General features: G+C 41.6%; 1 protein-coding gene across 2 annotated transcripts in view; it reads right to left on the bottom strand.

The window, feature by feature from the left end:
- Positions 1–16139, bottom strand: part of pard3aa (par-3 family cell polarity regulator alpha, a) — a 314117-nt gene that overhangs the window by 76144 nt on the left and 221834 nt on the right. For both annotated transcript variants that reach the window (XM_044031983.1, XM_044031991.1), the window contains exon 20: positions 4454–4582. In XM_044031983.1, coding sequence (XP_043887918.1) covers positions 4454–4582 — 129 coding nt within the window. The remainder of the gene's footprint in view (positions 1–4453; positions 4583–16139) is intronic.

Here is a 16139-nt window from a genome sequence, read left to right as displayed (position 1 = left end):
TCTCCTTTTCTTCTCCTCTTTACTTCAAGAAGAGGGGACACTATAGCTTTTAATATAGTGAGTTTTTATTCCTAAAAGATGACAAGCAAATGTTAGGTCCAGTTTAGACCTGATGTTAACATACATAGTGATCTGCTTGAACCCAGACAGCCTTAATGAGGACTAAATTATATTTTTAATGAGTCTGATTGTACAAATGTGTCTGCTGTCAGCATGTTTGCTGGTGTGTGTGTGTGTGTGTGTGTGTGTGTGAGAGAGAGAGAAGAGCTGAGAGGAGCTTGAGGGAAACAAAGCTCTAATAACCAGATGCAGGAATGTGGACACTTGTCCTCAACCACTTCCAAATGTAATTTTTGAGATCAGATCTGAGGACACATTCTGTATGAGTGTTCAGACATGTACTAAGGATCACTAGGGACAGGTGTTAATACCGGGTCTAAAGGGTCTAAAGGGTCATAGTGTTTTACAGCACACATCTTATAAACCCTGGAACAGAGTTTTAACCTCAAACAATATTTACATAAGGGTCTTTGGCTCCCAGTGGCCATATGTGTGTAATGGTGTTTACATGATTGCAAAAGCTGGCAACTTTTATTTATACAGGCCAAACAATCAGCCCCTACTGACAGGCACATTGAATGACAGCTAGTTTGAATATTATATAATGTTCATGAATGTAGATTTGGGTTGTGTCTCTTAGGAGAATTGACCTCACATGTACCTTCACCTAAAAATGCAATAACTCTCTCTTCATATCAGTGCAATTGAAAGGCTTTCCCTTCTGGCTTGTGAGACTACAGTTTAATGAGAATATGTTCAGGTCAGTTGAGGTTCAACCCTGCTTCACTGACTGATCATATCTTCAAGATCAGTCACATGACAACATTATTTCTCTGATTTTTTTTGTTATTTATCATCACTGACTGAAAACAGTACCTTCATGTGTCTATTGTTATTGTGGCCCACAGTTCATTTCAGGGACTGAACAAAAACACCATAAAGACATGACTTAATTGGTAGAATGTGAGGCCTGGTCTGAAAGTAAGACGTTAACTCTCCCCAAGTCCGTTTCTTTAAGCTGAATAAATCTCTCGGTTTTTCCAACGTTGTTGTATTTTTGGACCAACAGAATCAGCAGAGTCCTTCACATGTTTATCAATGTTTAATCTTCTCAAGGGAAGACAGCCCGTCTGTACTCTCAGACACTAATTTTGAAGTCAGTCCACTTTTTAAAGTCTAGCTCCTCGACATGTATTGTTACCACGGTGGATGAAACAGAATGTGTTTGCACTCTCACTTTCTCATACAGCTGCCTTGATGAGATTTTTCTTTTCAATACCCCCTCATCAAATATGTTCTATTGTTCTGAAGTGCAGATGGAGAGCAGAGTGAATCTGAATCTAATCAAAGTGCAGTCAATGATTCTGCATGCAGCTGTCTCATCTTTTGTGTTGAGACTTGGCCCACAACAGCATAACGTAATCACAGAGATAATTGTCCAACATTCATGGTGTCAATTCAGATTTAATAATCATATTAACTTGGTATAGGTATCAATATGATTACAAATGTAGTCACACCTCCCAATAAGACTAAAATATATTATCAAAATAATGACCTGGCTTGATAAAGTTTGTGCCACAGTTACTGAAAACTGATATTAAAGAATCTTTTAACATGTATGAGCATGATAAAGTATTAAATTCTCAAACATAATTGCTGTGTGTCAAAAGTAAAAAAAATAAAAAAAGTATTGTGTTGACTGACTTTCTCCAGAAACAATACTTGAGTTTTGCTTGTCTCCAGTCAGCAGGAAGTCAAACAACAAAAGTGAGGACGTGGGCCACTGCTGAGTAATAAAGGCAATGATGTGCATTATTGGGGTCTGGGAAATGGGAAGAAGGAGAGTGGTAGTGAAGTGCTGGCCACTGATTAGAAGCCAAGCAGAGCCGAGCAGAGAAGAGAGAATGGACATCATAATCAGCCACCACTGAGTAAGTCAGAGTGAAAGAAGTTCCGTTTTGGGGTGAAATGAGGGAGGAACATTGTTAGGTTGTCTCTGTGTGCTGACTCTGGCTGGGAAAATATAGTTTCAGGGCTAACATGTGCAGAGATAAGTCAGAGACTGATAGAAGCTCTTCAAACACCACCTGCCTTGTGTTCCAATCTCCCCAGTGGTCTTGCATGAAAGTGGCCACAGCCAAAGAGCCACCCCACCCAAACACCAATCAGAGAGCTTGTTGTCTTCATGGTCCTCTCAACATGAGCCAATCAGACAAGGTGTTTTGGGTACTGTCCACGGGCATAAAGAAAAAACAGTAATAGCTGCCACCGCTGGGCCAAACAGTGATTAAGATCAGCCTAACCACGGGTTCTAATGCTGCTTTGATGAGACATGAAACAGTCAATCACAGGCTCTGTATAAAATCTGCCAGATTTGAGCAAAAACAAATGCCTCTGATAAGCACGTTTCATCAGGTTGCCACACTCTGCTACGCTGCAGTAATTAAGTCAAAGTTTTATGTACTCTTTTCTCCATCAACTTCAATGATTTCTACATAAGTGGCTGACGACATCTCAATTAGGGAACCATTTTTGCTCCAAATAAACACAGTGAGTCTTTAAGGGACTGTGGGCCAAACTACAACTTGCATGAATCATATCAAGGTCAGAGTTTTAAATGTATAACTGTAGCTGGCTTATTACAGGGCGAAAGAGCAGGTTTTATGAATCCTATTTTGAATCACTAAAAGCCCCTGTCAAAACCGTCTGCTTCAATTAATGACGGCTAATGTTGGGAGTTTGGCTGGCGTCCACCGCGGATCGTGCTGACACATTGCCCTCTCTGACGGTTGCCAGCCTCAGAAACCAATTGCAGTCCGATCCATAATTTCATAAACACACTCCGAAACGGTCCTGCCTCAATGTCAGCGGCGTAATCAATCTAAGTGTGTACCTAAAGCGGAGACCTACGACAATCAAATGTAACACCTTGGGAGTGTAATATAGTAGTGCAACCAAAAATACAAGAAGTAATGGATTTCTGAGCTGTCGTTCTGCTGAACTCTGATGCTTTGAATATCGACTTGGCTTTATGGCAGCTTGGTTTATTATTACCCACCACCATTTCCCACAGGATTCCCTTTCCATTAACTTAGGTACAATCCTGGCCCGGGTGAGTGATGGGATTTTAGAACAGGTACAAAAGGGAAAGAATTGGGTTGTCCTGGTTGGGACTGGAGCTCACACATGCAGAACGGACACAAACAAGACAAGAAATGGAAATGTGCTGTGAGACAAAGTAGCACACATAGAAATTGGTTGAATAAAAGTATAAGTAAGATTGAAATTGGATGTGTGTGTGTGTGTATGTGTGTGTGTTCGTGGAGGAACATATACTCTACATATCTCATGCCCACTGTCCATCTGTGTTGATTCTGCTGCTTAGCATGACAGTTGTTTGGGAGCTGCTCAAAGGGGAAGGAGCTGGATGAAGAGCCAGGCCCACTGGTCTCCAGAGTGCGCAGAGGGAAATATGTTGGGCCCTCAGCCAGAGGGCTTCACACCCGCACTGGAGAGGACCTTCAATGCAAACCATAGTTGAATACTGAAAGGAAATGTGCTACAGCTTTTTTGAGCAGGGCCTCCAGATGTTCCATTCAGGGGAAGAGGCTGTTGCAGAGTGATTTTGTGTGTGTGAGTGTTTTTTTCACACACTTGTTTGTGTTTGTGTTGCTGTGTATTTTGAACAGCCACCCATCCTTCTCTGTCTTCACCATAAGAGGGAACAGTATCAGGCCCTGTTGTGTCTATTCAATTAGCTGTCATCACCAATGGCAGTTTGATTACTGAGTTCATTTGGCTGGCGGAGAACAATGGCAGCAGCAAGCTGTCTTTTCATTCACCCTGCCACCAATTTTGTCCTCACTGCTGGATAGAATTAAATGGAGCTTGTCTTTGAGAAATGAGGTGCACAACCAGTGCTTTTCCTTATTCCTGTGGGCGTCCTGATGTCCACAAACACCAGAGGACAAAGAGCCAAGGGGGCTGGACAAAAATGAACAGCATATTCTTGAGCGATTAACAACCTGGGAGAGCTGCAGGAGAAGACAAATGCAGAGCTACATCGATTTCGCTATTATAATGAGCACCATTCAATCATGCCAAATCCACAGGGGCCTACGAGCACCATTAGGAGGTCAGAGCCTCTGAATGGCACAGGCAACAACAATCCATAAATGATCTATTTAATGTACTGATATAAAAGAATGGGACATTTCACAAATTGACATCCGAGTGCTTTCCCAGAATCTACCAACCTTGCTCCACCATTTTGTTGATTAGGTAGTTTGCTAATTTTCCAGTCAGCAGTGTCCTTTTTCTCTCCCCTTTGTTCAGCCAGGCCTTAATTGTTTTGGCTTTTAGCAAGCCAAGGCTCTTGTTGAGCACTCACCTCTCTTGTTCCAGTCTCATCCGCAGGGTCTCCTCTTCTGATGCCTGCGTGTCCTCGGCTTTAGATTTACTGGAGCCCTTCCTCTCGATCCTTTCTCCTGGACGATCATCCCTCCGGTGCTTTACAAACCTGAGTAAGAGAGAAGGGCAGAGAGAATTTAATTGAGGCCCAGGCTTTAATCATTGCCAACCCAATGTGAATATTTCTTTTTTTTCACATCTGCATGTCTCTTCCATTGTCCAGGAATTTCATTTAAAATACTCCGTTCGGAAATTAAAGTGTCAAACTGTCAAAATTTTCAGCTTGGGTTTTTATTGGGGTGACAGCTCAGGAGGAGCCGCCGCGGCAACCCTGTCTTTATCGAACGAAGAACACGGTCTTTCTCCACTAAATGCAATCAAAATGCAGCAAGCAATATGAAACGATAGCTCGACGTACAGGACAGCAGACAGGTTCAGTATGCAGTGTTAAAAGCCAGTCTAAAAACCTGACCCTTTTTTATTTACAGAGGAGATGATCTCCCTTTTTCGTCTCTCAGCTGTAGAGCGAAGGGAACAGTGACAGCTCGTGATTTAGTTTTGGGAACAAACTACCTGCACACAGACGAAGTGTAATGTAAAAGTGGAGAGAACCACGAACCTCCCTGGCATCATTTGTAACTTTCTAGGCAGTGTCGCCAACTTTTACATTTTAATGACAGGAGAGACACACCAGTTACGGTAAATCCATGACAGCTTTACTGCAGGTGAGAATAAGCCAAGCCGAGGACAGTAAATTCTTCTGGTCAGCCAAGCTTGGTTGTGGGCAAATAAATGAGTGGAGTGGTGTGGCTGTGTAACGGGTGTGAGAAAATGATGATGACGAGGAATAGCAAATATAAAGGAGGCATGCAGCTGACAGGAGTATAGTACATTTACAGGGCTGCGCGCTCACACACAGCCACACACGATAAACAGACAACTCCATCGTCTGACTCCACTGCCTCAGACTCAGTGTGCTGGTGGAGAACACTGAAAGCAGATCCCTGCTTGATACATGTGTGCAGACTTTGGGGATGTAGGATATCGTCCGATGCACCAGAACAGGAAAGACAATATGATGTCATTTCCTGCTCCTCCACAAAGGGTTCAGCTGTGGATGAAGTGCAAAACAGCTGGATACAGAAAAAGGACGTATTAAAGACAGATATCACTGCCTGTCACTTTTTACTGCCTGTCCATGTTGTGCAGTTTTTAATAAGTGTGGATTTAGCAATTTAATAAGATTTCATTCAAAGCAGAATATTTTGGACACAGTCAATTCAAATTACCCATGAAAACTATAAAATGACACCATGTGCAACGTCTGGAAAAGGAAATGTGCGCACATTTCTTGTTGCAGTGCAGTTTTTGTTGTGAAGTCACCAGTTTGATGTAGTGCAAGCCTTGAACATTTAATTTTTTGACTTTTGATTGTCACATTGTCGGAAACCAACCAAGTCCAACGAGGCATGTGGCCAAAAGTAAAAGGAAATTCAATAAATTTAACTGCAGAAAAGGACTTTTTTTATTGTATTGCATAACAGTATTCAGTGTTCTTGCATTGAACGCACATTGATTGCGATGTTCCACATGGGCTTTATTCAATAAACCTGTTCATTTCCACACAGCGGCACAGGAGAAAGCCTCTGCAGTTTCTCAGCCCCAGTCTGAGTTTATCTTTATCTTCCACATAGCTGAGCTTTAGTGAACAGTTTGAAAACTTTCTCAAAAAAGCTGAGAAAAATCACATCAAACACGGTTGACTTTGGGCCAGTAGAAGGAAATACATTTATGAAATGGGAGACTGTTGCCCCCTTGGATGTTTATTCTTCTACTTGACATTAAAAGCAGAATGACTTCTCTGTGGTGGCGACTGCTTTGGAACTGTAATCTTTTGAATGGGCTGTGGCCTGGTGGGACATCCTACTTTGTGGTTGAACAGCGAGCCCAGAAGAGAGGGAGAGAGAGAGGGAGAGAGAGGGAGAGAGAGGGAGAGAGAGAGAAAGTGATATGTGGGTTCTTTTGTAGCCCAGATAGCATACATTACCTGATTAATTAATCAACAAATGGCTCTGCTAAGGCATAAAACTCCCGACTGTGGCTGAGGATGCTAATAATAGTGAACCTGCTATCTATCACCAGAGCAGGTGACAGCTTCTCTCACCTCACGTTAAAGACTTTCATTAACTTCCTGAGGAAAATTCACCTCTCTCTCTCTCTCTCTCTTGCATTTTTTCCCCCTCCTCTGACGCCCCCTAAAAAGATAACCTTTAGGGGATAAACAAACTTTTGCTCTCTGCACCTTTCATCTTGTTCTGGATCAACATCAGTACAGTGAGGGATTTGTCATAGTCAAATATATTGGTGGATTAAACTGAGCATGCAGCCGTTCTCATATGAAAGGTTATTCTCCTATCGCCAGTGGCTCGAGAAGCAGGACCCACATCAAAGCAGAGGCAGGAATGGAAAAGGGAATATTCCACCATGGTTATTAGACTTCTCAAGACACACACTGTTTCACTGGCAACATGCCTGCCATTGGGGACTAATGTAAACACAGATTTAGCTGCCACACTTCCAATTTCCCACCATACTCTCGATGATGCACAAACCACAATCTAATAATTTGTCTACATGTTCTCAGCAGGGGAAATTCTGAAATCTGAGAGAGTGTGTGTGTGTGTGTGAAGCAGAAACTGTACTGACTTTCACCCGTCGTTGGAAGACAACTGTCTCATTTAGTTAAACTGACACAAAACCAGATTTTTTTTCCTTTTCATCTGTGTCAGGAGGGAAGAAATGAACTCATTTGTTTCTGTGTTGATCCAGTATCGGCAACTTGGGATTAATTGGATGCTGGCATCAGAATACTTGCATTGAGAGAGGGTTTGTTGAAGCTTGACAGCAAGGTATTGATTGGCAGCAAGGACCCATACACAGAATGACAATGCAGTATCTACATTGCAGTTTGGCACAGAGAACTTACTTTGAACCATAAAAAGTTCACACTGGCTTTTGCAGATGGTGTAAAAATGCCTATTAAAGATCCAGTGTGAATAGTTTATGGGCAGAAATCAATACATGTATTATATTATACGATATTATATTTGTATAAGCGTATAATCGCTTAAAATGAAAATCATTGTTTCTTAGGGGGTTTTGTCTTTTCCATTTGCTTCAGGCAAGTACGTTGTATTGTGGATTATTATTCTGGATTATTAATATACAGTAAATAGCTATCTGACTGGAAATAGTCGCTATTTAAGCAGCAGTTGCTGCTCAAGCAGGTGAACAATGATGCGCCATTTGCCTCCTGAAAGCTCTGATCTTTTTCTGCCTCAGTCGACCAGACCAATGCTCTGTGTAATGATCCGTTCCTGAGCATCTGTCTCTCTGTGATGGGCAGCAGGTAAGAGTGATGAACACAGAAATGTCTCAAAAGACAAAGAAGGGTGATGCAAATGTGGATTGCACAACCGCCAGGGTGGAAACGTGTTTAGTTAAGATTAAATGAGCATGAACACACAATAACTAAGCAAGACGGTTTGATGGGAAGCTGAGTGATATGCTCACAGAAACCAAGCATGACCTTCAGGCTGCTTCCAAAGCTCGAGTTGATTTGTTCAATTCATCATTGTTTGCTCTTGATAATGTCTGAGTGGCCATTAAAGCTCATTTACACATTCTAACATGAACCCGCCATTTATAATATAGGTTTAATAAATGCTGTGATGGCCACTGATGCGAAGAAAAAAATTAAAGAGTTCAATCAAAGTGTCCAGTGTCAGATATCTGCTTTCCTTTCAGCATCTCGTAAAATAAAACGTTTGTTATAATCTGAGGTTTACTGTATATATTTGCCTTAACCAGAAAACAAGTCAGTATGTACTCCATTCAATATGATATATCATCTTATATGACTGAAAACAGAAGGGTTTATACTACCAGCCATGGATGCCTCATACATCATCTTCATTGATTCACAGGGTAATAATACTTCAAGGCTGCAGCACAACAGTGGAGTATAAAGACAGTCTGAGACAGAATTTCCAAAGGGGGGATAATAATGGACAAAACATTATGCAAATCGGTTACAATCATTTCATCCGAGAAGTAGATTCAAGAGAAGTAAATCTGTTCTGACATGTTCAGTTGGGAACTTTTTTGTAACTTTTTGACTTAAGGAAAGCAAACGAGGACCATCTGGTTTAACCTCACATGATGCACTCATCATATGAGGTGTGCAGTCTTGTAACATTATTCAAACCTGCAAATGGTGAGCCAGAAAGGAAGAAAATACTGCATCTATCAATATGAGTAAGTGATGAGGGGATCATTTCAAGGGCAGACAGAAAGAATCATTATTGGTTCTGCTCGGCGAACCTGAAAGTTAATCCAAATCTCCCAGGGCGAGGTCCCCCACACACATCGGATGTGGTGTCTGAGCCCCCATCCCTTGAAAATGTATTTGTCTCTGTCACAAAGTAAATAAATATCTACGCCTACACCCACTGCATTTCATTGTGCTCATCAATAAAGAACCAATCATGAGACACTGTTATAATTTTATCGATGGCAAAGTTCTGGATGGCAAACACATCCACAACCACAAAAACATGGTACTCCTTTTCTCTCTCCTATCCCTGTCCAATGCAAGGGCATGCCAATATGAAGTACATTATTTCTACACAATGCTGCACCTAGGGCAACAATCCTGACAGTGGCATGTAATTTTAATAGCCCCTTGTTAGTGAGGTGAGACTGTTGCACGTGTCTGTCTGCCTTCCTCTCTGGCTAAGTGTTGTTGTTGAAGCTGTGGTGAGTAAACATTCTCTACCCCGGGTGAGACACAGAGACACCTTGTAAAAAAAATCCAATAAGGCAGTCAGAGAGAGAAAAAGGGAGGGCGAGTTCTTTTTTTCTGTCTTCACGAATCACACTGTGACCCAGCGATCGTTAACAGGCATTAAAGAGGCATTCGTTATCGTCGAGTGGCCTTTGCGTTACATTGCCACCACCGGTTTCCAGGGACACCCACCCCGGAGAGGCATGGGAGGATATTCTCTCGTCATTCCTCCAGCTTTGAGCAACACCAGCCGATTATCTCCTTCCCTGCGGAACTCATTATCTGCAACCTGTAATGTCAGTCAGCACTTTCCCTGCTCAGCCCCAACCTCTTTTAAAACTCGAATCTACAATTTGATGCGTCTCTTAAGCAGAGGAAAATGGCTGTCCTTCGGAGTTTAAAGAGAAAGGCTGAAACGCTGAGACTCCTCAGTGAATGTGTGAGATACCTTCACACTTCTTAGGTCTTCATAGTAAACTGTGTCTTCAAAATAACACGACACTTAACGCCGTGGCACATTCCCTTGCCTTTTACAGGGACTCTGCCTCTTACAGGTCACAGCAAGATATGACATCTATGAGCTTTGACTCTATTGGATAAAGGCCTGTGCACACAGAACCAATCGATTTCCTCCAGAGGGGTTGGGATGTTGATTGGTTGGCGCTCTGGAGGGAAGCCAGCCTTAATTCTTCCACCAGCAGTGCAAAAACAGTGGGGAGAGGAGCACAGGAGTCAAGATGGTTCATGCCGGGTGGGAGCGTGTATGTCCTGCATTGTGGAGGCATGACATGCATTTATTCATGACATCAGGCCGTGTCCCACGAGGGGGGCGGCTCCACAGGCAAGATGGAGATTAAATGATTCTCACCAGAAACTTCTATGACTCTTAGGTTTCCCAGCTGAGCAAAGAAGATTCCACACAGTGAAGAACACTCAGTGTCAGTGAAGCTCTCGGTGGTCGTAGCAAAACAATGAAAAATAAAAACTATTGCAGGTATATGAAACGTATGCATCTCTTGTTGTTGTTGTAAAATGGCTCTAAATTATTTTTCTCAACTGATGTCAGTGTCAACTGTTTAGCATCAGGATATTGCATGGACATGGGGATTTTCTGGCTGAAAAGGAATTGCTATATCATCCTTTGAAAAAACAGTTTTCATGCTCATGTTTTATGCATTTCTTGTTTTCTGCCTGTGTTATTCAGAATGTTCTTTCACTTCTATCACTCCAGTGAAGTATTCTTCCCTCAGTATTTTCCTCTACTCACACTTTCAGACTTTTTCTCGCACTGGTTTGCTTCTGGGCTGGTATGTGTGTCCAACTGTGTGAGCAGCAATTGGCTTCTCCTACTTGTCCAGTTGTTATTAGACGTAAACCATCAACACCCCAGATGGAGGAAAAGAGAAAGAAACCAGTTTAGGATTGAAAATAAATGTATGTGAATAATGGTCAGAGAGAGAATGTGTCTCGGAGGGCATTGTAGATTTTTGAAAATTCCAGAAACCGAGTTAATGCTCTGTCACATGACACTTTTAAAAGTGTCATGAGACAGACATAGACAGATAGGGGTGTCACTTGACACTCTCCTCTTGCGTCTGCTGAATTTCCTTGAGTTGTATAGACACAGATCTTCTCTCGGTCACTCTCTTGGTTCAAGTATCAAAATAAAGAGAAGTAGCACAGATATGGATAATACAGTACTGGTCAGGACGATACAATGCTGGAGCATTAAAGCTGAAAACGTCGCGTGACTCATTAAGTCTTGTCGAGTGACAATTATGGAAAGTGTAGAGCAACAGGGGATAAATCAGGCCTTAATCTGCTCTTAATGAGACACTTTATAACCACACAGATCAGTAGAGTATAGACACACCACATAAAGCTATAACATAACTATAGATGAATCAGTGAATGGCTAAAGATGCCCAGCAACTAACAATATAAAGGCAAATGTTGCTGTTTCTTGCAGGAGAGAGGCCCGGGTGTTTTCAACCTGAGAGAAAATTTATCACCATGTGTGCCAATTATTCATATTTAAGCAATTGCAGGGACACCCTTTGGTGTGTATGTGGCTTTTTTATCTGTATGTGTGTGCCTGTATATCAAGGGAAAGCTTGGCTTGTCCATACTTCATAAAAGCCTGAACAATACAAAGGACGAGGCCCAGACCAACATGATTGCCTTTAATGTTTCACATAAATCACTGAGTTGTGTGTGAGCGGGCAAGGCGGTGTTTTTGCACACACTCAGAGGAACATTTCAAATTCCTGGCACGGCTGATTAAAGCCTGTAATTTCAATACAAATAAACAATCCAAATACATTCATATACATCCGTCTGTTCAAATATATGAGAGTTTAGACTCTGTAGGACAGTTATAGAAAGCCTTCAGTGGCACAGAGGGAAGTTTAGGTGTTACGTTGAACTTTGTGTGTGTGAATCCACGTTCTATTCATGGTAAATGGGTTGTATTTACATAGCACTTTTATAGTCCACTCAACCACTCAACGCTGCTTTACACTACAGTTTTGCCATTCACACTTTCATATCTATGTGCAGCATATCTACCTATCACTCATATTTCTTTCACTGTTAAGGTGTATATATTCTTATGACACCACTTTATCCTCACTTTTGTCAAAACTCACTGATGACACTGCCCCCTCCCCTTCCCCTTCCCCTCTCCTAGCCATGTGCTTTTGTTTTTAATGGCGAACATAAGCCATGGAGCCATATCCATGGCAGTCGGCATCCGTTTTTGCATGTTTCTGTGTTTTTCAATTCTTGCCATTCTACAAAGGCCGGTGCAATGTTTACTGGTGTGCGACTCCTCGCTCTATCAGACAGTTTTGTCCTAGTCCTCATCTCCTCCGACAGCGATTTTCTCAGTTTCTTTCCCTCCGGCTTTGCCATGATGAACGTCTGAAATGACGCTATCCCTGCTTTGATCTTGCAGCTGGTAACCTGCCTGTGGTGTGTTGTGCCATGAAGCAATTGGTATTTTTCGTGAGACCTCCTGAGTTTGAGGCCCTGATCTTACAAGGTTGGTGGTAGGGGGGCAGTGGAGACACCAATCACGCTGCAACAAGCCATTTAACCATCACAGTGACTCCAAAACTGTTAAATTAGGGTACCAATCTTGCATAGTTCTGCCTTAAAACATGAAATGATCAACACAAATGTTGCCAAAAGCCATGGCAATAGCCACAACCCATGACTAATTTCTCTCAAAGCCATATCCACTCACACTCACAGTTGGTTAAAGCCTAACCAACCTATACCCTCCATCCTACCCTCACATAGGGGCTAAAGGAGAATGGAGACTGGGTGGACGTGACAGGGCTGTGGAGTGAAGTGTATCAGTGGAGGAGACACAGTCAATGGCTCAGGCTATGACCTAGATACAGTATGGCACACTGCATTCCTAATGGGCCATTTTGATCACTGCCACTCAGCTGTGCTCCTACCTCATGCCTTGAATACAAAAGATCTCAGCAGATACAGCAACGTAAGTCTCCTCAACTTTTAATGATGGCAGATGTAAAAGAAATACAGTCAGGGGGGAAAAAACAATTGTTGGATTGCTGAAAAGAAAATCCACAAACTTCAGCTGCTAAATGTTGAAGTTGCGTTTTGAGCGTTTCTCACCTGCTACAATTTAACCCATCATGTGTGTGAGAGGAAATAGCTTACGATTATTGTCATGACACATGATTACCTCATAAATTAATTGTGTTCATCAAGCCTCCCTCGTAGTCTTTTCTGTTTTGATTATCCTTGCTTCTTGCAACTGTCTCTCAACTAATTTACATACTGATGAGTTTGGAGACAGATGTGTTCGGTAACACTCAAATGCCTGATTTCCAAGATTTCAAAGATGCTCGCCTGAGGACAGGCGAGGGGTGAAGTGAGGCAGGTTTTCTTTCTCGTAAAAGTCTGACTGTGAAATACAAGCGTGGACACATGCCGGGCCAAGCGTTATATTTGAGTCCATCGGAGAGGGGAGACAGGGGAACCACTGATCCGTGATATACATCCCTCCCAGCATTCAAAGAGCGAGACGGGAGAGGTCTTTCTGTCAATGCCACAATGAATCTCCAGGGCAGCTGAGAAAGAGGAGGGGAGAGGGATATGGGTGGATATATGGAAAGAAAGACGGAGGGAGTGACAGTAATTGTGAAAAAAAGTGAGGATGAGCAGGAGTAGGAATCCCAGTGGAATCTCAGGGAGAGCGACTGTATATCACAGGGTTAGATAAATAAAGCTGGACACTCCTCTTCTGTCTACTAGCCTTGTGCAGTTAAATGATTCTCCAAAGGAAGATAAGTAGGAGTAAGAGACTGCTGCATCTAACATTTTCCAAGTGAAGAAATCAATTATAAAAACTCTACGTACAGTTCAATTAGATGAATTGCAGCCTGTATTCACATATATACATATTATGCATGTCAATTAATTGTTTTATTGATTTACAGCTAAATGAGCAGTTGCTTTACATTACGAGGAGTATGTGTGGTTTTGGGAAAGAAAGAGACGGTTGTTTTTGTTTTGTTTTGGAGGAAGAGAACCTTATCAGAAATGTAGTGCAGTGTTGTAACACCAGGTATAGTTTATCCAACCTTATGTGGATTTTGTAGAATATCAACACATGTTCACTGAGGTATGGTTAAATAATGGTTTTGTTCAAGTCAAAATCAACATTGTTAAAATATGGTTCAGGTGTGAGGTCATTATAACAGCTAGTCTGTCCTGTACCACAGGATATATAACGACATAAAGCAAACCAGAGCTACATTTGAGTGGCAGTAATTTGTGAATAGTGTTTTTAATTATGATGGATGCAAAGAAGGAAGTCAGGCGGTGAAATACAGGAGTCAAAGTCCACGTTTGAAGGAGGATGGAGCGGATGGATAAGTCAATAAAACACAGAACTTCCACATGGGTTTTTGGTTTTTCATTTTTCACGAGGAAGCCAAAGTAATTGTTATCATGATATTATACTATTGTATTTCTTTTATCCATGACTGTTCAACAACAATAATTACATGCCTATCATTCAATACATGATGAGGGGGTCCTTTAACTGTTACCATGCCAACGAAGGTCTAGCACGCCTGCCACTATGTGTATGTGATTGTAATACTGTTGCCATGATGATGAAGGTCCAGAAAATCTGATGCTTGTATGGTGGTTTGGTATCTGAGGGTGGGGACCCATGGACTATATGATCATTTAGGTTTAGGTTAGGATTTGTTTGAAAACACTGTAGTTTGATGATTTGGTGTAAGTTATTAGAAAAAGCAGGATCGTGGTTATGGTCATATACAATAAGATTAACTACAGCTTATTATATATCTTTCTACCTCAGGTGTTGATGTTCAACACCAACAAGCAGAAGATACAGGAATAAACACTCCAGCAGGGCTTGTCTGTTACATATATACGTACAGCATATGTATACATTTAGTCAGGCTTCAGGGCAACACATGTACATTTAAAAAGTGTCCATTACATACAAATATTGATAATAGAGCAACTAAATTGAAGCCTTTTACAAAATGCAAATGTCATTGTGTTCTTTTTTAATGATTAATTGTTCATCACCTCATTACAGATACAGTTCCTAGAGCTAGGTTGGATATATAATTGTTCAAAAACAAACAAAACAAACGATTTGGAATTGTAATGAGTCCAATTAAGAATCCTTCATGACAAACATGGGAGGAATGAAACCCTGAACCATCCTCACCAAAGTCAGATAAAAAAAAAATAGATTGTTTTAGGAGATAGAGGTGGAAAACCAGGAGGAAAATAGACACTTTCACTTTACATGCTGAACACATGTTGTAGGCTGACAGAACAAGAAGAATATGGTTTGTAGCTTTAATTGGCTGTCTTTGATGGAAATCAGAAGTGTAATTCAACATCGATTGATATTACCTTTGCCATTCAAAAGCAATTTTCCCAGCTTTTCTCTTCTTTGTCTTCACAGTGATTGTCTGTCCCACCCATCCAATTCTACCCATCGTCTCACTCGCATGTTAGGATTACGCACACATCAGCGGGTGGGAAGTCAGTGGATAGGAAAGGTCATTTCAGCCAAAGGCCTCCATTTCATTACATGCTAAGCCTGGGAAACGGGTGAGCAGACTAGCAATGAGTCCAACTGTAGCAGGCAGCACACTTCATTTGCATAGCACATGGAGGAAATAAATAGGTTCTCCCATGTGCATTTTCTCACCTCTATCTCTGTCATATCATGCATGCTTTGCATATTTAAGTATAAGATACTTTATTTTCTTCACGAAAACCAAAACCCACACACACAGTTTATTAGAGGGCAACACAGTGACTCATTTGTACTTCTTTGAGAAGCAAAATAGAACTGTGCCATTTCTGTATTCATTTCAAATACACACGCCCTCTGAGAGTTGACTTGCAACAAAACAGCCTTTCTGAAATTGATCAAAGCGATCCTTTCAACAGCGCATGTGTATATCAAAGTGTCTTAAAGTGGGAAAAACAAATATCAAACGGAGAGGGAGGAAGTTAAGTAATGTCAAGAGAAGAGAAGAGAAGAGAAGAGAAGAGAAGAGAAGAGAAGAGAAGAGAAGAGAAGAGAAGAGGGCATTGGGTTTGCATTGGTGATTCTGGGTGTGATTCCACTGGGGTTGGATCATTAGTAGTCATAGGCCTTGTAGAGTATGGAGGGGTGCACGGCTACACTTAATTTGAGCTCTTTAATAACACACTTTATGAATTCAGTCATGTTTGCAGCCCTCTGCCTGAGACACAGCATGAGAGACATCGGTGGATCTCA

Source organism: Solea senegalensis, linkage group LG1 (genome assembly GCF_019176455.1).
Source record: "Solea senegalensis isolate Sse05_10M linkage group LG1, IFAPA_SoseM_1, whole genome shotgun sequence".
Classification (NCBI taxonomy): domain Eukaryota; kingdom Metazoa; phylum Chordata; class Actinopteri; order Pleuronectiformes; family Soleidae; genus Solea; species Solea senegalensis.
This window is presented reverse-complemented; position numbering and strand designations above follow the sequence as displayed.